Raw genomic sequence first — 26340 nt, forward strand, 5'->3', positions numbered from 1 at the left:
ATGAGCAGGAGCCCATCTGTGACCTGAGGCTGCAGGAGAAAGAGGAAGGAGAAGGTATTGGTGCATCAGGGAAGTTTAATCTTCATTGTTCCCCTCAAGGAGACCCGAGGCTGCTGTCTCCTCTGTACCTTCTGATATGCAGGCTCAGCCCAGAACAGGGCCACCTTAACAGAATCCTGCCTTTCCTTCCTCAAAGCAGGCTCAGCTCTACCTGCCAGACAGACCCCTGTAATTTGCACTGGGCCAAGCCTCAGACCCATTTACTAAATTAGCTCACTGGGTTGTCACTTCAGATTAATTCCTGTCAGGGAGACTGTCTTTAATGAGGCTGCCCCTATGCAATGCCCAAGTAATTGTATGTTCTCTCTTTGTTTGTACTTTCATCCCCTCCATGTTGGATAAACATCCCCTGCTGTCTACAAAACTCATCTGGGCTCCGGAGCCGGCTGCGACTTGCCTCACCAGCCATCCAGAGCGGCATTAATGAGAGCTGCGGCAGTGGGGAGCTGGGCTCACCATGTGGGGAGGTGACAGATAACAGAGCTGTTTGGACAGACATGGGACAGGGGCGTTAGCAGGAATTTAATGATTGTGATTAGAGCAGAAGGTTAACTCCACTGATGGCCATCGCAACGCAGTGGGAGAAGTTCTGCTGAGGCCCACGGGCTGTGGATCTGTATTGCTTAATTTCTGCCTCCGAGTTGTTCTGCTCTCCTCTGAGCCCGCTTCAGCAGCATCTGTCAGCTGCTCTCTGTCTTTGGCTTCATTGCCGCACAGAGCTGGATGTCCTTCCAAGGGCGTGCAGACCAGGGAAAGGATGTCCCTCACTCGCTCCCTTCACACCAGGCAGGGGTGGTACTACTCAAAAGGGAGGATGAGCAAGCAGTACACCAGCCCATAGTCTTTTACATAAATGTTTAGTTGAGAACACTGTTAACTTGCACCACTGTGCTTCCTCCATTCATGCAACACCATGGCTTGATGAACTCATGTGCGTGGCCCTTGGCCCATGAGGAACCCACCCTAGTGAAGTTGGATGCATCTTCCAATGCTTGTAAGCAACCCTGTGATAAAATGAACAGCTAGTTTGGGCAGCCAGGGTGGAACAAACTTCCAGAGCAAGCTAATCCACCCAGCCCTGCATTCATCGGGAGTGAGAAGATCCATGCCAAAAGCTTGTCTCCTCCCATCTTCAGCAGTAACCAGTGCCTGGAGAAGAGGATAAAACAGGCATACACAGTATTGCTTTCTCTGCCTCTAGATATTATAAGCCCACTTGTTTATTGGGCCCCAGGTTAGGAAAGACTATGAACACAGAAAGGTGGTGTATACCTGAGCAGGTCGTGGTGTACTCAAGTGCGTGGCGGCCCTTGCAGCAGCCCAGCTCTGTGCTCTGGGAGGTGAATGAAATCCCTTTTCTTCTGCAGATGCAACTGTGGCTTCAGGCGAAGCTTCTTGGGAAACTGAGCAGCCAGTGCCTTGAGGGGGTGGCCTGAGGGCTGCACATCAGGGCTGGGGGGAACCCCAGGGCTAGGAAAGACGGCAGCTCTGCGCAAGGCAGGCAGGGGTGACTGAACTTGCTTTACAAACCTTGGAGCTAACATTTTGCTGGCTCCAGGGGATTACATGCTGTCTGGGCAGCACTGCCTTCACCAAGGTAACTACTTCATGTGGGGCTGCTGACAGGCCTGGGTCCATAGCCTTCACCCCGAGGCTCACTGGGGCACCATGCCTCCAGCGGCCCCATCCTGTGTGTCCTCCCCACTAGTGCTGCAGTGGGGTTTTCAGCTGAGGGGTGCTGCAGGAGCTGAGGAGGTGATACGGTGAGGTTTTAGGACAGCTTAGCCAAAAAGCAGACAGGGCCATCCTCCTAACTACTCTTCATACTAGAAGATGAAAAGCTTAAAGGATGGAGCTGTGGATTGTAAAGTGGGGAGGGATACATCTTGCTCTAGATAAAATGTGACCTGTGCCATGCTCGCCTAGTGTTACCTGGAAAAGGGGAAAGGGCTTGTCGTGTCACATCCACCGAAAAGCCCTCTTGCTGAGCAGCTGCATAACTGGACAGCCCAGTTTGGTGCTGCGGTGCGGGGCATAGATAGGGCACATGGAAAAGGGATGTGTGAGTCCCTTTTTCTTTCCTCCTCCCTGCTAGAGCATCACAGTCCCAGACGGCTGCATCGAGGAAGGGAGTGTGACTTCCCATGAAGCAGCAGATGGTGGCCCTGGCTGCATGCGAGATGCTGCATGGATCAAAACACTTGTGGGGTGTGACAAATGTCACATCCCTTTACTGCTCATCATTTCACTTGATATGGGTTGTGCTGGTTCTGTCTCACTGATGTTAGGTCTGAGGACTGCAGTGACTTGGCCTCCCAATGTTTGCCCAGGACTGAATCTCAAAGCAGACCTTCTGTCATAAGATGGCTCATAAGTCACATCTGCTAGAAAGCTTCTTTAGTCCTGTCTTCTTTTTTGACTACCTTGGCTGCCAGTTTGATGTCTGATCACAGGCTGCTGTCGTAAGGGACAACGTCAAATCAACCCAATTCCCCCTACCTGCTGAGCTGTCCGCTGTAGCAGGAAAAGGTGTTTTTTCAGCTCTAACTCTCCCATCTCCCCAACTGATGCTCTTTTTTTTTTTTTTAATTTCAACTTTTGTTCAGGCAGTGAGAATAGGCAGATTACATTTGTGCTCTCAAGTCAATTGCCTTCAGTTGTGCTAGTGGCATACATGATGCTGTGCAGAACTCAGCCCTGAGGGAGGTGGAAAAGGATGCAGCAAGAAGCCAGCATGTCAACAGGAGGTGTGCTTGGCAGATGGTTCAAACAACCATCATGATGCAAAGCCAGGGAAAGCAAGAGAAGGGAGAGGTGACACTGCTTTTCTAGGCTGCAAGAGGATGAGAGGTTTAGGACATGCAGTGGGATTGAGTGGTAGCCATGGGCTGGTGGAAGGAGAGCTGGCTGATCAATAGCATTTGATGGACAAGCTGTGCTTGAAGCTTAAGGAGATTTCTGTGCGGGACCTGGGGGTGAAGCAGCAACTTTGCCACAGGCATTTGGGAGCGGAGAGGGCAGGATCCTGCCTCAGCTGTGTTCTCTGCTGCCTGAAAATGGGACACAATGTCAGTCACTGCAGCTGACAGCCTGTTGAGCCATCTCTGTTTTCATCCCTAGCAATCTGTCACGGAGGATGATGTGTCGATGAGACCTGCTGCTAGAATGAGGTCTTCTGTACCTGTTCTGTAAGGGGAGACTCTAAGACAGCTGGATGTTTGGTGGGGGTGGGAAACAAGGAGCTTTTTCCACATTTCATGTACGTATTCTTTACTGGCTAAGTCAGCAACAGCAGAGCTTCCACCTGGTGGAAAGGAAGAGAGTTTCCTCCTGGCCATTGCTCACTGCAGGCAGAGGTGTCTGCCTGGCCACGGTTGTTGTTAGCCCTGTCAGCCAGATGATCAGAGTGATTTCTACAAGGCTGGCCAGGGAAGCTTGATACAGGCCTGACCGGCACCAATGGGTCAGGTGCATTCAGTGGAAATGGCTGAGGAGCTGTGGGTTGAGGTTTCCCCCTTAGGTCTGCCTAACATCTTCCAATGCTGCTATTGAGACTTCCCTTTGTCCACGAGAGTTTAGCAAACGGTGCCTAACTAATGAATTAGTCTAACTAATTCTGTCTTTTTGCATTCATTAATTGCTCTTCAGTATGATTCATGGTTTTCCTGAGCTGATTATCACTGGTCCACAGATTGCTTGCAATCAGTTAGTTGGGAAAATTGGTAATATGAGGAGTGGCAGGTTAGTTATGCCTTATGGTACCATTTCTCTTTTCTGATTATCCAAAGTAAGTAAGGTAAACTGCCCAAAACAGGGTAGCTGAAGGGTTTACAATGTGGCTTGCCGTTCATAAGGTGCCTTGCAGAAGAGGTTTTGTCTTAACTTTCACTTTTCATAAGCACTGCTCCTAATGCAATTCAAGTACTTGACTGTGCAAGAGAGAAAGCAGGATATTATTTAGCTTTCCTAGTGCAAAGGAATAATTACAAACAGTTTTCGCACTGGTAGCTCTGTTTGGAATAGTTACATATGCCTGAGAAGAACAGTACAAATAATCTCGCTGCAAAGGCTCATATGATCTTAAAACATCTAGTAGCAAAATCTCATCTATCTCTAGCTCCTAACACTACTGTTTAGTGTTCATTTAGGGTAAGGAGAATGTGAGAGAAGAGATAATCACACTTCCCCAACCAATATACCCCTCGTATCAGCCTTGCAGGCTTGAAATGTTGTTTTCACACCGTTGTGCTTGTTCATATCCAGCAGGCTGTTGGCTTGTGTTTTACAAAGCTGAGCACAGGATGAAAAATGCTTGCCAGGTATCAAAGATAAAAGTGAGTCCTTTGTGTGCATCTCTTATCCACACTCCTTCGGTGGCTTCAAGAGGTACATGCTAGTTACTGAGTCTTTCTGAGAGTCCCTATCAATAGGTTGTGATTCAGCTTCCTCCTGTTTACTCTGCTCATCTGTTGTTTTCAGTAGTCACCCCATGTTCCTCCTACTGCTTCAGAGTCTTTTCTTTGTGCACCCTCTTCCCCTTCCTCATTCCCCTCCTATTTTCCTCCTCTTCTTTCTTTTGTTTCTGTTTCCTTTTTTGGTTTGGGCTTTTTTTCCTGGCTCTCGCTTCCTAGACCATATTGGAGATAAGAGGAGAGACGGTGTGAAGGGGGAAGGGTTTCGAAGAGAGATGTAGTCTCTCCCGTAGCTAGTGACAAACAGGCAGGAGAAGGCCCTAGATAGATGTTTTGACTGTGTTTCATAAAGAAATGAAGCTTAGGCGGTCATGCTGCCAGTGCAGGCATCATGGAGTAATGCGAAGGGCTTTATGGCTCTCCCTGCATATGCTATGCTGCCTGCCCCTTCTTTACTAGAGGTAGGACTGCAAGTGTGGTCATGTTAGAGGTGGCCTATAGGCTCTGGAATGACACTTACCTATATACCTTCATTACGTGTACCAGACTGGGAAGCACAGAGTCCCACAGAAAGGCTGTTTCTGCTCCAGTAAGCAATAGTCCCATCCTTTATTAATTGTTGTTTTTGTTAAGGGTAAAGGTGCCCTAACAGTGGGCTCTGCCAGGGTCTGTAGAGAACCCAAGAAGCCTGGGAGATGGCAACTCCTGTTGGTGGAGCATGTCTCCCTTGGTAAGCTACAACCATATTATAGACAAAATGACTTAGAGCTGAAGCTAACTGCATCTGGGCAAACTTGGGCTATGCAGAGCCTGCTTGATTTTCCTTCTTGAAGCCAGAAGTGCTAACAGCATGCTTCATAGACATGTACATGGGTCTGGCTGCAGGCAGTCGTATCCAATGCCAGGAAACGCAGAGCCACGAAGATGATTAGGGGAGTGGAACATCTCCCTTATGAGGAGAGGCTGAGGGAGCTGGGTCTCTTTAGCTTAGAGAAGAGGAGACTGAGGGGTGACCTCATTAATGTTTATAAATATGTAAAGGGCAAGTGTCATGAGGATGGAGCCAGGCTCTTCTCAGTGACATCCCTTGACAGGACAAGGGGCAATGGGTGCAAGCTGGAACACAGGAGGTTCCACTTAAATATGAGGAAAAACTTCTTTACGGTGAGGGTGACCGAACACTGGAACAGGCTGCCCAGAGAGGTTGTGGAGTCTCCTTCTCTGGAGACATTCAAAACCCGCCTGGACGCATTCCTGTGTGATATGGTCTAGGCAATCCTGCTCCGGCAGGGAGATTGGACTAGATGATCTTTCGAGGTCCCTTCCAATCCCTGACATTCTGTGATTCTGTGATTCTGTGAAATGAGTGGAAGAGGAGACTATGCTCACTGAGATAAGGGGTGGGTATAAAGTTGGATCCAGTAAGGCACCAAGCAGTGCCAATTTTCAGATGCAAGGCTCCAAAGAGGTGGGAACCATTGCTCTGGGCGGAAGGGGGCTGTGGAGCAACACGAGGGATATTGCCCGTTATTCAGCCTATGCCCATGCTGCAGACAGAGAGGTGACTTCAGGCTCTGCAGTGCATAGTCAAATACAAGTAGGATCTTGCAGCAGCAGTATAGAGCTTCCAGTCTGAACAGAAGGACTGCATGTGCCTTCAGGATCGAAGATTTGGCTGTGAGACAGTAGGAGAGAGATAACAAGCATAGTCAGACATACATGTAACCTGTCTAGCTCAGTACCAACCACAGTGACACCAGCATAGGCTTCTTGCACAGACTGGGAAGTGCATGGCTCTCCCTCCCTTCCCACCTATCACCAAATTCAGGTGCTAGTTTACCCCTTTTCTCCTCTAACTTCTGAGCTCCCCCTCCTCAGAACGTGCAGCTGTGCGATGCCCCAGTAAGCCCATAGCTCATGAAGTTGCCAGTCATGCTGTGCCTCGGTTAAGACTTTTACTTGACTGTCTCCCTGACAGAGTGAAGATTAGGTCTGTTCTTCTTAGATCAGGGAACATATGCTAATAAAATACATATTGCTTTCTGATCAGCCTCTAATGAAAGACATTACTGAAGAGTGTGGAACAAGCACTTACAGTAATTCATGACAGCACCAATTTGGCTTCTCTGGGAAGCTGTAAACTGCTGCTCTCAGTACCTAATGAGGATGGGCAGCTGATTGTGTGCGCAAGAGGAAGAGAGGGAGACTGTCTCCTGGCTTAGGTGGCTCCAGCTGTCCTCGGTAGCTTCCAAAGGTCGCAGTTGCTTCTCTGTTTGGAGCTGGGGATGTCTCAGCCCAGAAGGGGAGCCTTCTGTTAAGGACAATTTAGGAGAGAAAGCTTCCAGGACTCCTCATTTAGACTGAATAATGGATTTGCTTTGGGCATCCATGCTTGTTTAACCCCTGCATCTGAACCTGTGTGCTTGACTGATGAACAACATAAGCATGAATATAAGTTCACTGATGTGCTTGTCTAGCAAATGTCAGCTTTATGTTTGCAATGTGATTATTTGCTCAGGAAACCCCTAATGAGTAATGGTCGTCAAGCAAGGAAAATTAAATAAACCCAAGTTTAAACTTATCCTAGCCCTTTAATTGATGCTGTTAATGCTTGACATCATTTCCATTCAAGGTGGTGATGAAGTACTAAACCAGGAAAATGTTTTAATCCAATCTGACAAGCACAAGAAATTTGGTGAGAGATTATAGAGGAACATCACAGCGATTGTCTTCACATCCAAAACAAACTTCTCCACTACCCAAAACTTACCCAAATGGCTTTTCCAGATGGCAGATAGCCTGCTGAGGGGCCAGGCATCTTCCCTATGGCTGATACCAGACAGTCAGATCAGAATCCCCTATTAGGATTGTGCTGCTGAAATTTTGTGCAGCTGACACCAAGCTGGGAGGCAATGCCACCTCAGTGAAGGATCGGGATATCGTAAGGAAGATCTGAAAGACAGAAAACTGCTTGAGTAGTTCAGGTGGGATGAAATGTAGCAGTACAAATGCAAGGTCATGCATGTGAAGAGTGCTATCAGAGGAATCTGCTACAGGCTGGGAGCTCATCAGTGGGAAATGACTGAAGTAGAGGAATAGTGTGGGTGAGTGAGTTGACTTCAAGGAGCTGCTGGTAAGATGCAGATGTGAGAAAGGGCAAATGTATTCCTAGGTGAAGTCTGAGGTACTCCCAGGCAAGATGGAGAAGTGCTGCTGCATCCTATATGCAGGGCTGGGATACCCACCTCCACCAAGTGGAATCACACAGAAAAGAATTATAGAGTAGATCAGAGAAAGTGAGAGTCTTGTGTTACAAGAGGAGGCACAGAGTGCTCAGCTTGTTTAGCCTAGCAACGCAAAGGCTGAGGAGGCTGTGATTGCTGCCTATAAAACCATCAGGGGGTCAAGCAGCAGGGAAGGAAAAGAGCCATTTAAGCTAAAAGACAATATTGGCACAAGATCAACTGGGTGCAAGCTGCCTGTGAATAAATTCAGGCTGGAAATGAGAACATTAGGGCAGTCAGGCTCTGGAACAGCCATCCAGCAGGAGGAGCAGGGCAAAAGGGAATGGCTTTTAAGATGGGACGTGGTACATTCATAAAATGAATAAGTGGAGGTCGCCCCTGTGGTGACAGGGGACTAGACTGTCAGCCAGGAGTGTACTTCTCCTGCTGTGTCCCTGGACACGGCTGTGCTTTTCCCTTCTCTGGACTCCTGGAGGATAGGAGGGGGCTGCCAGTGCAGGGGATTTTGTCCCTCTGCCAAAATACAGAGAGCAAGAATCAAATCTGTGGTATTCAACTGCAATGTCAAAGACAAACCATTTTCTTCTGCTCTGTCTTGTAGTGCCAATGTGGCGTCAAGGACCAGAATCTCAATCCATTGCTGTGTGTCAGAAAGTCCACAGGAAAAAGTGGGAGAGAACGGTCAGATTTATGGCACATTTTTCCATCATTGTGGAAAATATTGCAGCCTCATGCTCAGGAGAGGTTCTTAAAATTCCCTGTCCCCACTTCCCTCCTGCCTCTGTTTCTGGGCATTTTTCATTTCTCTTTTCCCAATGAATTTGCAATGATCTTATTTCTACCCATGGAACTCATCTCCTGGGGTCTCTTCTCCAGCAACGGAGAATGGGTCTGACCCTTGGATAAGTTGCTCTCAGTCTTTGACACTGTAAACTCTGACATACATAAATCCCATGATCCTTGATCCCATGATTTCCTTTGTTGGGTTTTTTTTTTTTTTTTAGGAAGTCCATGTCATCTAAACTCTTTGAAGTTACCTCTCTGCAAGGCATCCTGTGGCTTTAGAGATGCAGTTGGGGCAGAAACTCAGGGCAAGGCATTTCTGCTGAGGTAGTAGGGTATTTTGCATTGCAGAGCTCCTTGTTCATCCCAGGAGTTGTCACTAGCGCCGTAACAAAGCTCAGCCCCTTTCAGTCCCTAGGATGGTGTGCTTGGGAGTGTCTTTCCTGGCTGTCACCAGTTTAAGGCCACAGACACTGCCAGTCCCATCATGTTCAGGGCGATGGTGTGTTTGTTTCTGGTCTTTGTGAACGACACTCCCTTTGGAAAGGAGCAGCTGTGTCTTAGCTGGATTTTGTTGGAGTGAGTTCATGGCAGTTGCAGCCACAGGGGAAATCTGGTATGAGATGGTGCCTGCAGCCCCCCAGGACAGCGCTATATAATGTGTTCAATACTGTTGACAAACAGGCTGAACTGGTAAAAATGGGAGGCTCTTTCACATACTGAGTGGTATTGTGTGTTAGAGGAAAAGTGCCCTTCTGCTGCTGTCACCTTCTTCAGGCCACTGGACCATGCTAGACTGGGTTGTCTGTGCCTGATGAGAAACCAGGCAGCTTGGCTGAGACTGTCTGTTCTCCCAGGCATGAGAGACACGGATGCCCTTACACCTACTGCTGCCAGGCTGCTGAGCTTTGAAGACCACCTTAATTGCTGGTTGCTTGAAGAGTGCAGCCCACCAGCTGCACAGGTAGTTAAAGATTATTTTGTTCACATTGTTGCCCCATGCTTCTTTCAAACCTTTTTGAGATACCTGTTCTTCCTGCAGCACCAGGCTCCCCACGGCTCCTGGTCTCGTGCACGTTGGCTCTCCAGAGTGTCCTGACACAGATGAGAGAGGAGGGGTGGGGTGGGGGGGGTACTCAGCCTAACGCCCCACCTGCACGGGTGCCAGAGACATTTGTCTGTTGGGCTCCTCTGCGGAGCTGTATGGGGAGCGAGGAAGAGCCTGTCGGAGGGACGGAGCCTGTGTGCGAGGCTGCTGTGCCACACCAGCCTGCCTTTGTCTGCTGTCTCTTCTCCCTTCGGAGAAGTCGGCGTCCCTGGGGATGGGAGCTGGGAGCCTTCCCAGTGCCCCACGTCTGCGGTTAGCTGGTGGGGACAGAGTAGGAGTGTGGGCAGCCACCCTGGTCTCGTTTGTGCTGCAGGAAGGAGCAGCCAGGGGAATTTGAATGAAGCTGAGAAAAAAGGGAGGGAAAGTGAGCATGTGTGGAAAGGATTCGGAGGGGCGATACTGGAAAGCAGAGCTAGTGCTCATGGCCTGAGCTGAAAAGTTGCTGAAGAAGCAGGACAAGTAAGGAGAGAGCGGTGGGAGTGAATAGCAATGCTGGGAAGCTGGGTGCTCGCAAAGCAGTTCCTTTGCTCTGATCACATTTTGGGGAATCTGCATGATTTTAGTGTACATTTTTCTAGCTGGTGTTTGCAACAGTTCCCTGGGGCTTGCTGATGAAACAGGTTTTCTTTCTAATTTCTCCCTCAAAAAAGCATGCAGCTGCTTAATGTGCAGCTGGTTGTGAGACCACATGTGTGGCTACGCAGGTCACACCATGTCCCAGCACAGGTAGGTTATTGTGGTCTTGTGAATCCGTGGTACAGGTTTGTTGAGCAGGACTGCAACAGTAACTATTGACAGATGTGTTTATTAATATCCTGTTGCTGTATTCAGTCTGTTAACTGATATGTAGCTGGCTTATACATCATTCAGTCTTGAAACAACATCCTTTTTTCCTTTAATAGCCTACGTAAACAGAAAACGTAGGTGTGGCGGTGTCATGCTTTGGACCTGTCTGCTGTGACAGCATCCCAGCTGGGATGAAAGCAGGGGCAGGGGTAGTGTGGCATCCTGCTTTTCTCTCTGAGGCTCTTGGTGTGTGTTGCTGGACCATGAGCCAGCTTGGCTGGCCACAGTGGGACAATCACTCTCTAAGCATCATGAGCCAGCTCAAATGATAAGACGGGGGACTGGGCAGACAACACCTACCAACAGGATGTGACAGTGAGGAATGAGAAAGGGCAGACCTAGTTTACAGTTCCTGGAGGCTTGATGTCTGAGTACATATGAGCATGTGAGTGTGCTCTCTCTTAGTTGCTAATACTGCTTACAAGTGACAGGGAAAGGAACAGGTTGCACGCTGTGCATGTGAATACACGCGTCCTGCTTGGGCCTGATTTTGCCCTTTGTAAGGTGTTTTTAGTGAACTCATTCTGCAAGAACCTTCTCCCCTCTGCAGCCTGTGTGATATTCACAGCCCACTGGTAGAAACTGTGGGTTTGTTTGGTTTTTTCCCTTCCCATGCCCTTCCTCTCATTATTGGAAATGAAAGGAGGTGAAGGCAGAGATGAGGATGTGCATTGCGCTGTGCTCTTGTTCTGGCCCCGCTGGCAGCATCCCGAGCCTGGTGATGAATGAGCTTGTTGCGTGAGATCCTCCACTGAGGCTTCAGCATCTCTAATAAGGTGGCCAGCATTTCACTGTCCTCTGCGCCTGCCTCTGCTTTATTAACTGCACCGCAGCAATATGAAGCTGGAGCACTGGGCCAGCATGATCAGAAGGAGGAAGGAGGCTGGGGGGTTGGGTCGAGGGAAGAAGATAGCAGGGTAGCATGGGAGAAGAGACACACAGAGCAGGAGAACGAAGGCAGCAGCAGGCAATTGAAGCGGAGGATTCCTGCTGGACTGACGCATGCAGCTCTGCACAGACCTGCTGCTGGCAATCAGGGAGGCAAAGGATGTTTAGGGAGGGAGAGGCAGAGCCAGACTTTGCCTCATGTCTCTGTCTGCTTGACCTGTGCTAGTGACTGCAAGCTGGCACCTGCTCTGTGTGCATAGAGCAAGTGGCTGACGGGAGCTGTGCCCTTTGCACTTGCACTAATTTCATGCCCTTTAAACTGTGCTGGCAGCGCATGTGGCCCTTTCTCCTGATGGCTGCAGCTAGCCTGATGGAGATGTTTGGCCAATGCTGCTTTTCACCCAGAAGAGCCAGTCTTTCCAAAGACATCCCAAGCCACTTCTGTCAGGATGCCAGGGCTGTAGGGACTGCAGTAAGGATGTGCGGAGGGCAGCCTTGCTGGCAGCCAGTTGCTGTGTCTGTCCAAGTTGCAGGTTGAGTGGAGACAGGACACAGGCTGAGAGAAGAGTTGAGCCCAAAGTATTTGGTGGAGGGAAAAGACTCTTGCAAAACTTTTCCCCTGTGCTCCAAGACGAGGTACGTGCCGGGCCCCGACTGCGCCTTTCCCATTACCTAGTGATCCAGGTCTCTCCTGGGAAGCAGGACAATTGTGACCCATGGGGGGCGTATGTGCCTTTATTAATTTCTTTTTCACAACCACACCTGGGTGGCAGCCAGGTATTTATCTGGTTAAACCCACATGCCCCTGAGGATAGACTCCATTGGGGGATCTAGGGCTTTGCAGTCCAGACTGGAGGCTGATTTCTCGTTTTGTCCTGGATTAGGTGACGTGGGCGAGTAAGTGATTTGACATTGTTCCCAGAGGCTTTAGATACCCAAATTCCACCTAACTCCCAGCTGAGGTGGAATTTGCACTGTCTGAATCTCACCCTCGGGCTTCTCTTCAACTCTCCATTTTGTTTCTCTTCTAAAGGTTATGTCTAGACAAGGGAAATGGCTCCTGACCTCTTCCTATTTGCTGGCTGCCTTCCCAGCGCCCTGGCTCATGGCAGCCTGTGGGGAGGAGCTGCTGCCAGCCCCTCCAGTCAGGCTCTACTCCCCAAAAAGCCCCATGCCAGGAGCCCTACCCCTCCAGCCTCCTCCTTCTGGCTAATGACCCCTCCTCTCCTCCCAGATAATTGGGGGTCTGGTGCTAATGATCCCAGGATAGGTTGCTGCTGCTGGGAGCCAGCTCCGCTCTTGCTTGGCAGAGTGGCGGCGCGGAGGGCTGGCAGATGGTAGGGCTGAGCAGTGGGCATGCCAGTTGGATCAGCACCCAGCTTATGTGCGTGCAGATGGGGCATTGTTGATATGAATGGATCCTGGCAGCATCCTGGTGCCAAGTTCATGCTTGATTCCCAGAGTCATTGCCCTGGTCTTGCCTGCCGGGACTGCTCCCAGGTGCCTCACAGGAAGGCACCAAGCTGGGAGAAGGCACTGGAGCAGTTCCCAGCCCTGACCCATCTTGCCTGGGGGAAGAGGAGGGTGAAAAAAGCGGTTCCTCAAGCAGTTTGCACTCTGATCTTTTTAAGGCAGATACAAATTTGTTGTTCACTATGAGAACCACATGCAGCCATGGGTTCCCAGGGACCAGTCCCTGCCCTGACACGGTACCATGGCAGGATCTGGTCCAGCCCTGCCCCTTTGCTTGGGAGCACTGTCCAAACTGTGGGCAGATCAACTCAGGTGAGGAGGAGGGTCCTGGCCATGTTGGAAATGAACAGGGCTTTGGCATGGGAAGCTCTCCAGTGGCAGCCATTGCTTCTGAGTTTGAGCTTACGGTTATATACATTAGGGCTGGAGGCAGGCAGAGGAGAGACTGCATGTGCCTGTTTTTATCAAGCGCCACAACTGCGTTGCTCCCCTGCCCTACCTTGCTGATGGCCTTCACTCCTGATGTGCCCTTGCTCCATCTTCTTGCCCCACACTCTCCACACTGACAGATTTGCTGTAAACCTTCCTCCCTGCATCCCTGTACCAGTCATCCAGTAACTTTGGAGTTAATGACGAACACTGAGCCTGCCTGTCAAGAGAATTGCCTCTGCGATGAAACCTGTCAGCCTAGAGGAATATATCAAAGGCAGGGAGAGGCTTAGTGTCTGGGACAGTGAACGCTGGGCCATGGAAAGCCCTGCCAAAGGTCGTTTTACCAGGGCTATCATCCCCAATAAAGTATCAAGACCAAATCTTGCCACAGGGATCCACGCACTGCACAGCAACAGGCAGGAAATTGTATCTTCGCAATGCCATCGTTGTTCTTGTCCTTCCCCTGCCAAGCAAACATGACTGTGGCAGGGAAGTTTCACTGACATGTAATTCATCATTTTTAGTGGTGGTGAGTTTGACAACGGTCTTTTCCCCATTGTTTTCTTGAAACTTCCCTGCTGCCTTAGCGGACTGAACAATGTTCAGGCTGGTATGGTTCAGCTAGCATGGTTCAGCTCGTTCCTCAGTGGGCACCAGAGAAAGAGGGAGCCTATGGGTGACTCCAGAGGACACTTGACTTGAACTAGACCCCTTGCTCTGGTCTATGGAGGCAGCATGGGCTAGGATTCAAGGGTGAATCCTGTGGAAGGGTTCTGAGGAAGCATGGCAGTGGACAGGTCCCAGTGAGGCACCAAATGAAATGCCACAGGGCCCAGGCAGCAAATGAACGAATACTGCAGCAGTATCTGTGAACTGAAGGGTATCTTGGCAAAATGCCATGCTGCATGTGCACAGGACCCTGGTGCACTAATGGAGGTGAGTTGTGTTCATTCCTCCCCTCTTGGAGACATTGGTTCCAACACAGAGTTTCTCCAGGACCTGTAGTTCGAGTTGTACCCCCAGTCAGGAGGACCCCAAGGCTTCCCTTCAGGGAGAGTTCAGGCTCCTGATCACTGTTCTGTACCAGGCGTGGGAATTTTCAAACCAATTCTGCATGAAAATCTCCTCGATAAACGAGGCATACTTCTCTGTATAGGAAGAGGAGGAATATAGTGTTAGATGGTGGATAGGATCCCTCAGGTTTCCAGTTTCAGGATTTTCGTTACACTGTGGGTTCTTTTTCTATGCAGCTGGCTCAGAGAAACACCATCCAAACCTTCATTCCTGTGCAGAAAATGGAGAAGGGCCTGTTGCTGGAGCACATCTTGCCCAACCTGAAAGTGCCTCAGAGCTATGAAGTTCGCCTGACGCCCATCACCAGCTTTGGGGCTGGAGATATGGCTGCCCGCATCATCCGGTACATGGAACGTAGGTGTCTCCTCCTCGGTCCTGGCTACGCGAGCAGGTCCGAGCCTCAGGCCTAGGGACATGGGCATGCACAGACTTTGTCTCCTGTGACCCTTGGGTGAATCTCTCTGCTCTATGGAGGTTTTGATGGCACAGTGCTATCAGTTTTGGCCATATTTTGGCTGTTGCCATGAATGCAGAGCAAAAGGTGGAGACCTCTGAGGGCCAATCTCCATTCATCCTTCACTCAGCAGCTCTGACTTGCACTCTCTGCTCTGTGGGCAGCAGAGCCCCAAACCCCAGTCCGCAGTCAAGCCATGTTGCAGCCTCCCGTGGCACAATGACGTATTTTAGAGGACAGCCCCTGGACACTGTGTATTAACCACATGCCCATAAAAGTAAGAGGATTTCAGGGGGCTTCAGTTCTTTCTAGAGCTTGAATGCACAGTTCCTTTCCTGACTAGTTGCTAGTAAACCCGTTGCTCTGTCCAATACCCTGAATCCCAGATCATCCCATTGAGGTACATTGACCATGCTTCTCTCCCCAGCGTCCCAACAGCTCACAACTCTCACCATTGCCACAACCTTATGATTTCTTTACTCCCCTCAGGAGTTTGGACCCTGTATTTCAGCAGAAAGTACAGATTCCCCTCCTTCTATGTCTGCATGAATTCACACAACACTCTTGTCCCGTGGAGTAACGACGTGTCTGGTGTACCCAGCATACCTGTTGTCTCAAACTTCCACAGTGTCTCAAACTGTTTTCATGTTCCTCTTAGATACCAAGCTTTGGTATCTAAGTGGATGCTATCCCAGTGGGTGCTCCAGAAAGAAACTGCTTGGGTTGGCAGAAGGGTTCCCCTGTGCAATCCCGAGATCACTCCTTAGGTGGAGTTTCCTTAAGATCTGTTGCTGCTTGGATCAGAGAGTCAGCATCTTGTTCCATTACCAAGGCAGACACTGAGCCCTGCTGTTTCACAGGGATGCTGCTAGGAGATTTGTGCATCTGTGACCTTTCTTGATATGTTTGTTTTATTTTCAGTCTTTGATTGTGATTTGTGATTTGAGGGAGTACTAGCTGTTCTGACTTGTTTTTCTGTTTCCTCTTCCAGCAATCAACTATCCCAACCCAACAGGTAAGCAACAAGACCTTTGTATTTATGTTTTGAATGTAATGCATGTGAGTCAAGTGCTCCAGCAGATCAGGAAAGCCAAACAGCTGAAATACACAGCTGGCTTTGCCAAATCTTTTTCCCCAAAAGAGGATGAAGTTGCATACACTAATGCTTCCAGTAAGTAATGACATTTGTTGCACCTCGAGTTATTGCCAGGAGATATACACTAGAGATATGCCTCCCACTCACACCTGATATCTCGGTGACTGATATCTCTGTGATCTTGAACCCACCTTCCCTCTAACACTAGCAATCTGCATCCAGTAAGCGAGTTATTAAATGTTCCCAAAAATATCTATATTTGAGGAATGTATATCCGCCATCCTCTTCTGACCAGGAAAGATACCACTTGACATCTCTGCAGGCTGGTATGGAGCATTCTCCAGTTCAGATCTAGTTCTTCTTGCAAACCCCTTGAGCAAAGTCCCTTTCGTCTTTCTCTCCAGTGTCATTGCTGTTTACTTACTTATTTACCTTCTGGTCATTACTGCCAAGATGTAGGCCCATCTTTATTGAGCACCCAGAGTTCCCATTGGTTTTGAGAGCAGAATACACAATGTCTCAGAATGATGGTCTTTCTTTAACAAGAACACAATGGTGCCCATTGAGCATAAAAGGTGATTTCTAGCGTGCCATAAGTAGTGGAGAAATGATCTTCAGAGGATGAAACAAAGTCGCTTTACTTCCACTGTTGGTTATAAGCCCAGGCAAAGCTCTTGGGCAGAGATGGGCATACTAGTTGCTGGTGGTCCGTGAGGAGCAGGTGGTTCCATGTATCTGTTTCTTTCTCTGTTTCCAGCTGCTAAGTCAGCATTCAGTCTTTTTATCTATAACTCTGCGTATGTGTAGGCGAGTGCTACTGCTTCACTGCAGGACAGCAGTGGAAAGAAGAAGCCAGGATTAGGCCACGGCAGCCAGGAATCAGGGTATGAGATTGTCTTGTTAAGGCAGCCATAAGGCTTTCACTCTTGCAAGTTCACAGATGGAAGATGGTTTGATGAACCATACTCTGCCTGAGAGCAGGACCTTCTTGTAGAGTCAGAGGGATTTTGTGGCTCCAATTCCTGATTCCATTTGCTTTGCTCTTCCCCACTTTCTGATCCTCTTTAAACATTCTCCATAGAAGACTCATTGGGAAATACTGAGTGTATTGCCAGGGACCCACTACAGAATGTGTCCCTCAGTACTCACCGGAGGAAGCAAGCATCCCAGCCTGCAGGAGGAATTGACAAAATCTGGCCTTTTGCTGCTTGCTTTTACACTACATAAATCACTGGTAAAGCCAGAGCAACTTTGGTCCTAATCGTATCAATCTCTTAGGGTCTTCGTAAACTGAGCCTTCAGACTGCTCGCCTGGGGTTGCTTTGGTGGCTTGATTGAGACCATAGTGACTGCATGACGTTTGCCTATGGTGGAGGATAACTCAGCCATGCTTGTATTTTCATGCAGTAAACCCAACAATTAGGGTTTCTCCTTGATACGAGTTACCCAGCCTGTGCTGGATATTGGGACCTCTGGGCCAGTCATCAGGGTCTTGCCTGTGAATTCATGCTTTGAGATTAACTGCCTAAAGTTGCACCCACCCCGTGTGCTTTCAGGCCCCTTCCTTTCCGACCTGCTGCCAGTAAAATATGAGCCCAAAGACTCTTAGCTCTGTCTCTGGGCCACAGCTCAGTTCCCAGACTCTCATCCCAGTAACACGGAAATCCCTGATGCTACCTCTTATTTTCCCACTTCGCCTGCTACCACCAGCCCCAGGGAAAAGGGCTGGGACAGGATTGTAAAGGTATCCTCACGCTAGGCTGCCCAGCCAAATTCTGGGAGCAAACATTGAGAGCTCTCAAGTGAAAGGCAAAGATTAGATGATTAATGCCTCTGGCAGCCTGATCCAAGGGCATGCACAATGGTGATTAATTTACCAACTCTGAGAGTCACTTAATACAATTATTTCTTCATGCATTTTCTCTCTCAGCCTAATAAGATGTTAATGACATTGGGGCAGGCATGCATGTGGCATGGTTACAGAGCCAGGTACTGGGGTTATAAAGCAAAAACAAAGCAAAAGCAAAGCAAAAGCAGAGGAAGTGAACAAAAGACATTGAGGATTTCAAATATGTAGAGGTTAGCAGTAAGACTGATCATAACTCTTAAAAATCAGTTAATCTGGTTCTAAAAAACAAAATTCATCTTTAAAAAACTGTCTTAGAATTATCTTAGTTCTAAGCTATTACCTTAAAGGTGTCTTAGAATAACTGATCATTTTAATGTCATGACGAAATTCCAGTGCTGGAGAATCTGCTCTGTCCTTCTTACCTCTCCCCTGCAATTTCATTTGGATATAGCCTTCACTTTCTAACCCAAACCCCGCAGTGCTGCCCCGCAAGCTATTCCAGCTCATCAGCAGTGGCTGGTTTCTTTTCCCTGGTTCTAGCAGATGTAGCCTTGCAACCTTGGTGATGAAGGTATTAAGAAGCATATGGGATTGCTGTTTTTTTTTTCTCTTGGCCAGTGTGTCTTGCCCTTCCAGAGCAGCAACACTATTTCTCATATATCTGCAGTCTGGCTGTGTGTGGTGCTAAAATATTTTGGGATCGTGGACAAATACTGTGGGTGGTGATCAGTACCAGATGCTGGTTGTTGTAGATTACCCTAGCTCATTGCTTACTGTCTAGTGCTTGTGCATCCTGTCTCTGGTAACACCTCATAGTCCAGGGGAATCTGAGGTTGTTGCCCCAGTATGAACATGTGGGATTGAGATGTGAGCCTGATGTTTAGAGTTGGATTCCTCAGATCTGTGCCCATTCCTCAAGAATGTGTGTAACGCAGAAGTTAAAAAAGGCAACTGCCACCAGTTCCTTGTATCAGTTGCAGTATTGTGAAGCTTTCTTCCATTACTGGTTATAAATGCTTTAGAAACTGACCATGGAAAAGGCTGTTAAATGCTGTTTCTTAGATCACAGCATACTTTGAGGTCACAATACAGTTTTCATTGTCTTCATCTTCTAGATGGGGAAACTGATCTCCAGAGAGAAAGTGATAGCTTGTGGGTCACACAGCAGGTCTGCTACAGAGCTGAGGCTCAGAGCGTGGTCCCTTATGCTCCAAGCCACTTTCAGTCATCAGACCACAGCTAAATGACGAAGGCAATTTTATTCAAGTGCACTCCATCCGCTATTCACCCATAGTCTGCAGATAGAATAGGATTACTATTTTTTGCATTCATCTGGCAGCCAGAATTTCAGGACCAGGGATGGCTTCCCCCTAAGGACTTGAAATGAAAACCTCCATTATGTTTCTCAAGAAGGCAAAGCAACAAGAAATGTTAATAACCACAGCAGAGGGTTTCTCCCCTGGGAATGCAGGGAGGTGTCTGTAACCAGGAGCAAACATCTCTGCGCTTTGAGCTGCCACCACTGCAAAGCCTGCCAAGGAAATCTGTTTGGTGAAGACAGCGCTAACTCCAGCCTTTGAGGAGCCAGCTCACCTGTCACCTCCACCTTGCCTCTAACAATCCAGAGAACAACTTCTGTGTTCAATATTTAAATCCACTGTTTAATTTTTAAACAGGAAGCTTCCTTTGCGCCGCAGTGCTGGCCCAGGATCCCTGGCAGATGGTGTGAGTCTGCAAGTAGGTTTGCTTCATACAGCAGAGGTCAACAGTTAGATCACTGCTGTGGCCTCTGAGACACAGCAGGTCATTTAAAGGTTTTCTTTTCAGCTGAATCTGCCAAGTTTCTCCTGGTAAGCCTTACTAATAACCATCCTGAGGTGACGTGCTGGCGGCGTCCCAAACCACACCGAACATCTCCTAGTTATTCTGGGCACCTCCACTTCTAGCTCAGAGAAACACAAGAGCTTTGCCTTCCTGTGGCTTATTTTAAACCAAAGGACCAGGAGTCAGAGCACTTGGGTTCTGTTTCCAGCTTTGGCACTGCCTGCTGTGACCTTGAATATGTCTTTCTATACTTTTGTGCATCTGTTTCCCCGTGTGTAATGCATGAGATATATAGAAAGAGACATTGCTATCTCATAGAGATGTTAAAAAGCCTTGTTCATTAGTTGTTGCGAAGTGCCTTGAGATCCCAAGCTAAGCAGAGGCAGTGTGGTGTAGTTATAAACTCCTGCACAGCAAATGGTGTTGCATATAAGCCTGATCATGTTGTGGTATCTGTGGTGCATAGGACCCTTCTCTATTTTATGCTCTCTGCTAGAAGTGTTACCTTCCAGAAGTAGCTGCATCTGAGTGAGAGGAGAGGATGGAGTCAGGGCCCACTTTTGACATTAAAAGAGCTCTCTTCAAGCTTTCAAGTCTTCTTGTCTGAGCAGTCTCATCCCATGGGTGTGTGTGGCTTCTTATAAATGAGGCACAGTAGTCCACTACCTGGCATGACCAGGCCTTGGCGCTAAGCTGGGAAGTCCATCCTCAGTCCTCTTGTCTTGCACAGCTTGTTCTGATCTCCACCTGAGCTTGGGCTTTCTCCTTGATCTGCCTCTCCTTTGGTTTCTGTGCCTTGTCCTTTGTGGGTTTGCTCTCTCTCTGTCGCCTGGCTGGCCTCTGTGTTACAGCTTTCAGCTCTGCTTTTCACCTGATATTCCCTGTTAAAAGAATTTTGTGCCAGAGAAAGATGTCACCTTTCTCCTCTGAAGGTCCGTGTGCACAACAGGGTCAGAGGTGCAAACCATCCTGGGCTCTTTGTTTGAAAAAGGACAGTCAGGGTGGATCCTGCTGTAAAGGATAATGCCATTGTAAGAGAAAACTTGTGTCTTCCAACTGCATCTGGCAACCTGTGAGCTGGAGCCACACAAATGTTTGTCTTCAGTATGGTGGAGAGAAGCTGGGCTGTTAGACCAACCCAGCAATATCAGAAAGCTTGTGGGCTCCAGCCCCTCCTCTGAGGGCCAGTGGATGTCTGCTACAGCCGTGAACTCCCTCCTCTCAGCCGCGAGGGCTGGGGAAGGACCCTTAAAAGCTGCTTTCTTACCCTTTTCCCCCTCCATCTCCTTGTGCTGGGGACAAAAGGTGCCCCCCAGCGTACACAATTGCCCCGCCTCAGACCCCACAGGCATCTGTTCCATCATCCGCTCCCCATTCCTCCCTCCTCCTTCAGCTCTAGCTTCCGTGTGGCCCCCTGTGCTATGCACTTCGGAGCAGTGGCTAATTTGGATTAGGATGCTAATTAGAAATGAGTGGATTGAACTGAAAGCACTTAGCCAGGGTTAATCAGCAGTTAAGTGGCCAGCCCAGCCGAGCTCCGATGGCTGTGCTTAGCTCGCAGGAGCAGCATTTCCCACTGAGCTTACAGAAAACCCAGCTGCCCTGGTCTGTGAACCAAGCCCGCGGCTTGCAGCACAGTGCCCAACCTGTGGTGGCAAAGACATTTTTGCGGGCCACAGCAGGAGGCTGCCTCCTCTTTTCTCATTGCTTTGGTGGGATGTTGGAGAGAGACAGGCAAGAAGGGGGAACAGCATGGAGACCCCATTTCTCTACCACAGGGGTCTGCAGGCTTTTGATGTCTGTTTGGATGCCAGTTGTTTTCATTTCCAAATGGGAGTGGATGGGGAGGGCCTTGGCTGCAGGGTAGGAACCGGGAGGTGCAGCATCTCAGAGTCAAGATGCTGTTCATCTCTTGAGTAGTCTTGCCTCTCTGGTACAAGATGGCAGATTTTGGTGTGCGTGGTAGTTGTGTGAAGCTCCTACCATCACAATGTACCATGTCTGGAGCTTTTGGCCCTGGCATTGCAGAAAGCTTCCCTTGCCCATCCTATCCTTGGCACCTAGCCCATAGGTTGCTGACCCTGCTCTGCTCTACGCATCCTGCCAGAGTCACCTATCCTAGGACAGAGAGCCTCCTGCCGAGGAACCAGAGAAAACCACCACTGAAGATACAGTAATGCAGGAGCCCAAGTAGGCATTTGGGTTTCTCTTCATCTGGGGAAGATAACAGGAACAGTGTGTGGGGTAAACCACAAAAAGTTGAGTCTTGCACCAGCATGCCATGGATGAGGTTCCTAGCACATCCCAAGCCCTTAGCAAGAGCCTTGTTTTCCTTTCTGTATGTGTTCTTTCATGGCTTTTAAGTACTTTATCTTTCAGTTTTATAGCACTTCTCCTTGCTCTTATATAAAGGCTGAAGGTAAAGAGATCTGTGCTTACTGTGTCTGCGCCACTTGCAAGGTCTGAGATCCCACTCTCAGCCCGTTCTCCAGCTCTGGTTTCTGCCCAGGGACCTTTCAGAACACAAAGCAATTTTCACACTGCATCTTGGACCTGTTTTCTCCATCCGTCTCCTGCTGTGTCAGCAGTGCAAAGCTGGTTCTTGGCCTTTGTTTTTGTGGCTCAGGAACTACCTTTTTATCACAAAGGTTACCATCTTCAGCCCGGTCAAGTCCAATTCATTCCAATCTCTGCAAGTCCATATGGGGTTATGTCTATGCACAAGATTTTTCACCTGTCTTACAATATTGCTGTGGGGTGTGACTGTCTTGTGGTAGTAATAAAACCGAGCCCTATTGCACTTGTGGTTGATCTTACATAAAAATCTTTTGCCTACATGACTTATTTTGTTAGGGGAACCAGCATAAGCTGCAATATCAAATATGCCTTTTAGCTGGTATAAATTGGATGTACTCTAGCTAAATGACACATTTGTAGCACTGAGCTGACCTCTTCTCCACAACTGATTTTTTTCATGTGTGCCATAGTTTAGTTGAATATATAGCCCAAAGTGGGGTCATCTACTGGCGCTTTTTCCTCTCTCCTGGGGAAATTGTTCCACCATCAAGTTGTTCTGGTTTAAAAGCCCTTGTGGCCTGTTTGCCTTCAATGCTCTTTTTATCCTCCTCTACGTTAGCCCCCTCAGACCTCCCAGCAGAATCTCTCTTTAGCCCGAACAGCCTTCTTCCATTTCGTCAGACCATCACATCCATCAGCCTGGATTAACCCTTCCATAATCATACTAATCACGGATATATTCTTGTTCAGCCTCCTCCTGATGTGGGGGCTGCCCATCTGTCCCCAGCTTGACGCAGAGCCGCAGTGGCAGCGTAGCAGTGATGTGCAACTCGCTGCAAGCACCCAGGCAGCCTTAGGGAGGAGGGTTGAAAAGCTGCAGCTGACCAGCCCCTTCCCTTCCCCGCAGATAACACCTGCCGCTTTGAGGATGAGAAGATCTGTGGCTTCGTACAAGACAAGATGGACAACTTCGACTGGACCCGGCAGAATGCCCTGACCCAGAACCCCAAGCGCACTGTCAACACGGGGCCCCCCACGGACATCAGCGGTACGCCGGAGGGTAGGCACATGTCTGGGTTTCTTTTGGCTTGTCAGGAGTCCTACAGCTCTGGGAGCTGGTGGAGTGCTGATCTGCTTTCCACACAACACACTTCTCCTCCGCATGGGGTGCAGGGAGCAGACAGTTAATTTGCATGTTACTGATTGGCATTAAACACACAATTAGAACGCCCACGACTTTGTTTAAGGGAATAGAGTGAGCATTAGTTCTTGTTACCAGCTAATTGCCTGCTGCCTAATGCCCTTGTCCTATTTGATGCTTGTTTTGAAGTCAAAAAAGGATAAACAAGTAGGAGAACATCTCTAACACCTAGAAATGGCCCTGCTGGTTTTAGCCAGCTGTTCACTCAAAGAAGGTCTCAGGGAGGCAAACAGATTTCCTTAGTATCAAGCAGGAGCGCGAGAGACCAGGCGGGAGCTGCCTGCAGGATGGCAGCAAGTGCCTCACCTCTAGCTGGAGGAGACTGGTGTTGTGTATTGCTCATGCTAGCTGTGCATGGAGTACATGCCTCCATTTTAGCTGGATATTACTTTCCCCTTTCCCTAATGAGGAAAGTAAATTTGTATGCAAGCACAAATCTTTGAACTCAGAAAAAATGGGAAACATCCAATGGCCAGCTAAGGAAATGGCTTTTCCCATTAGTGTTCGGTACACCATCCTCATCGAGCATTGAAAACGATGCCAACAAATTAAATAGTTAATCTGTTCCTCCCTGGGTTGTTAACAACTACTTTGGTATTGTTCTCTTTAGATAACAATATTGTTTAGGCCAGATATACTGAATCCTCTCTCCCTCTGCTTGAGGCAGAGAAATTAGACTGGAATGGTTTCTCCCTCCTCTTCTGGTTTTCTCCTTACACAGTGCAGTCATGCTGCAGGAGAAAGGCTCATTTTGCACCCAGACAGATGTGTGTGTGCATGTTCAGGGATTCATCTGCTGCATGTGCTCACAGCAGGTCTGCTGGTGCCCGTCTCTCCTGTTCTCCCCTAAATACAGCAGAGGCAGGAGGGACACTGCAGGCACCCTGCGAGTGTCTCTGGCTAGGATCACAGTGGGTGCAGAGCAGATGGGAAGAGCAAGGCCATGTCTCTCAGAGGAGGAGTGGGTCTCCCAGCCTCCGTCATCCCATCGCTTGCAGGGAGCGAGACCCAGTGCATGCTGCCTTTCCCCACCTTTCCCTCTCATTCTGTAGGTTATTACATGTTCATCGAGGCGTCCCGGCCCCGGGTGACAGGAGACAAAGCCCGGCTCATCAGCCCCCTCTACAACATTACTGCCAAGTATTACTGTGTCTCCTTCTACTACCATATGTACGGGAAGCACATTGGTGAGTACCCTCTGGGGAAGGGTAACCCCAGCCTAGTGTGGGCTGTCGAGGAAGACCTTCAGCTTCTGCTCTGCCAGCCTTGCCTGTGGCCAGCGATTCATGAGTCCTACTCCAGTGCTCAAAGCGCCAGGGTGGGCTGTTACTTTCAGATACTTGTCCCTTACCCACACCCCAGCAGTGTCAGGGTTGTAAGGCTGTTGCAGCCCATCCTTGGGGCAGTATCTTGCAGTGAGGCATCACCCCTTCCCCTCTGGCTTGCTCCCGCTCTAGCATAAGGCTCCCTACCCTCCACAAAAAAGAGCATTTTACTCATGTGCACACATTTCCCCTGCTCTTGGCTACAGCCACCTTGCTCCAGGCATCAGGACACCAGGTGGACAGTCTGTCTGTTGCAGAGGAGACAGAGATGGAGAGGCTTTGTGGGGCCGGAGGGCTCTTTAGTGGCTGCAGCTATTTTGGTGTGGGGAGGATGTGTGTTCCCTCAGCTGTGTCGAGGGGCTGTCTGCTCTGCCTGACTCCCTCCTCTCTAACTGTAAGCCTACGAGTGCAGCAAGCACCCCAGAAGCGCCTGGCACACTAATGAGTTTCCATATCCAGTCAAGGAGCAATTGCTAATTCGTCACCTCTTGATTATAATTTCATTAATTTGAATAATAGATGCACTCTTCCCACAGCACACTGAGTTATTAATCACCTGCTGGACTGGAGCCTGACTGAAAAATCAGGGCCCAGGCAGGAATGTGTCCGCCCTTCAATAAAGGGGGTTAATTAACAGCTCTCTGCCTTGGCACCGTTGATGTCACTGTGAGGGAACACACTCCCAAGTCCAGCCATCACGTCTCTGCACACGTGTGGCACGGCAGAGAGGTTAAGCTGCACAACCTGAAATCTCCTTCTCTCAGTGGGGCGAGGCTGAAGCCTCGTGGGTGCTGCGGGGTAAGGGCTGGGCTGCTGTTCACTGAGCAGGTCTCCATCTTTGTCTTTGCTCTGAGGGTTCATATTTGCTGTCTGCACTCAGATTCCGGCTCGGTCGGAGGTGTTGCATGCACTTGTATTCTCCCTGCAGACAGGCTGCTCCGTGCTGTCTTTACAGCAGCGGCGGCAGGCTGCTCAGGCAGAGCACTGTCAGTGTTGGTTCACACCAGGTTTTCCTGGACCTACTGGTCTTGCTTAGCTGACAGAGTCCAGCTGTTAAAGCTGGCTGGCAAACTCCCTTGTTCCCTGCAGTTGTCCGTTGCGGTCAGTCAGCCTTGCTGCCTAATTCCTGCACATCATTTCCTGGAGGCTTTGAAAGGGATCTCATTCTTTGTGGTTGCAATGAAGGGTGGCCCAGACCACTGGGAGACTGGCAAGGAAAGAAGATGTGGAGGGAGGAGGCCTCTCTTGCCTTATTTCCTTTAGGAATACAGCTATGTGTCATATTTCCAAGTTCATTTCATGGGGAAAGTAAAAGCCCATCAGCTTTTGCTTGCTTTTGGAAGAGCGCTCTGTTTTACAGCTCTCATGTGGTGTCTGTCTGGAGACAGGGTGGCCTGGACATGCCAGGGAGTCAGTTCATTACAGGTTTTTGGCTTTTAGCGTTTTAACTCTATTCATTTGCTCCACCCACAAATTGCCCAGAGCAAAAGATACAGTGACTCCTAAGACCTAAGAAAGCCACTGAGTGCCATTTTCTATTCCACAGCTTCAGGTGCCTTTTATATCTGTTGATTTTCCCCTTCATACTCAATGTTGCTGCCCCTGCCTGCTCCCCATTTTCCCATTGTCGCACAAAAGGGCTGATAAATTTGTGCAAGGTGGATAGACTCTTTAATGCCATATGATGATTTCCAGGGTGGGTGCTGCTGAGCTGGGAGCAAATAAGTTATTTTAAAATTAGACTGACTAGATA

At 49.0% G+C, this 26340-nt stretch overlaps 1 protein-coding gene across 1 annotated transcript in view; it reads left to right on the forward strand.

Moving 5' to 3' along the window:
* The window catches only part of MDGA1 (MAM domain containing glycosylphosphatidylinositol anchor 1), a 147702-nt gene that overhangs the window by 102176 nt on the left and 19186 nt on the right, over nucleotides 1-26340 (forward strand). The window contains exons 11-14 of the mRNA XM_068410735.1: nucleotides 14498-14675; nucleotides 15767-15790; nucleotides 22969-23121; nucleotides 24315-24449. Of these exons, the coding sequence (XP_068266836.1) occupies nucleotides 14498-14675; nucleotides 15767-15790; nucleotides 22969-23121; nucleotides 24315-24449 (490 nt within the window). The remainder of the gene's footprint in view (nucleotides 1-14497; nucleotides 14676-15766; nucleotides 15791-22968; nucleotides 23122-24314; nucleotides 24450-26340) is intronic.

Source organism: Nyctibius grandis, chromosome 1 (assembly GCF_013368605.1).
Source record: "Nyctibius grandis isolate bNycGra1 chromosome 1, bNycGra1.pri, whole genome shotgun sequence".
Classification (NCBI taxonomy): domain Eukaryota; kingdom Metazoa; phylum Chordata; class Aves; order Nyctibiiformes; family Nyctibiidae; genus Nyctibius; species Nyctibius grandis.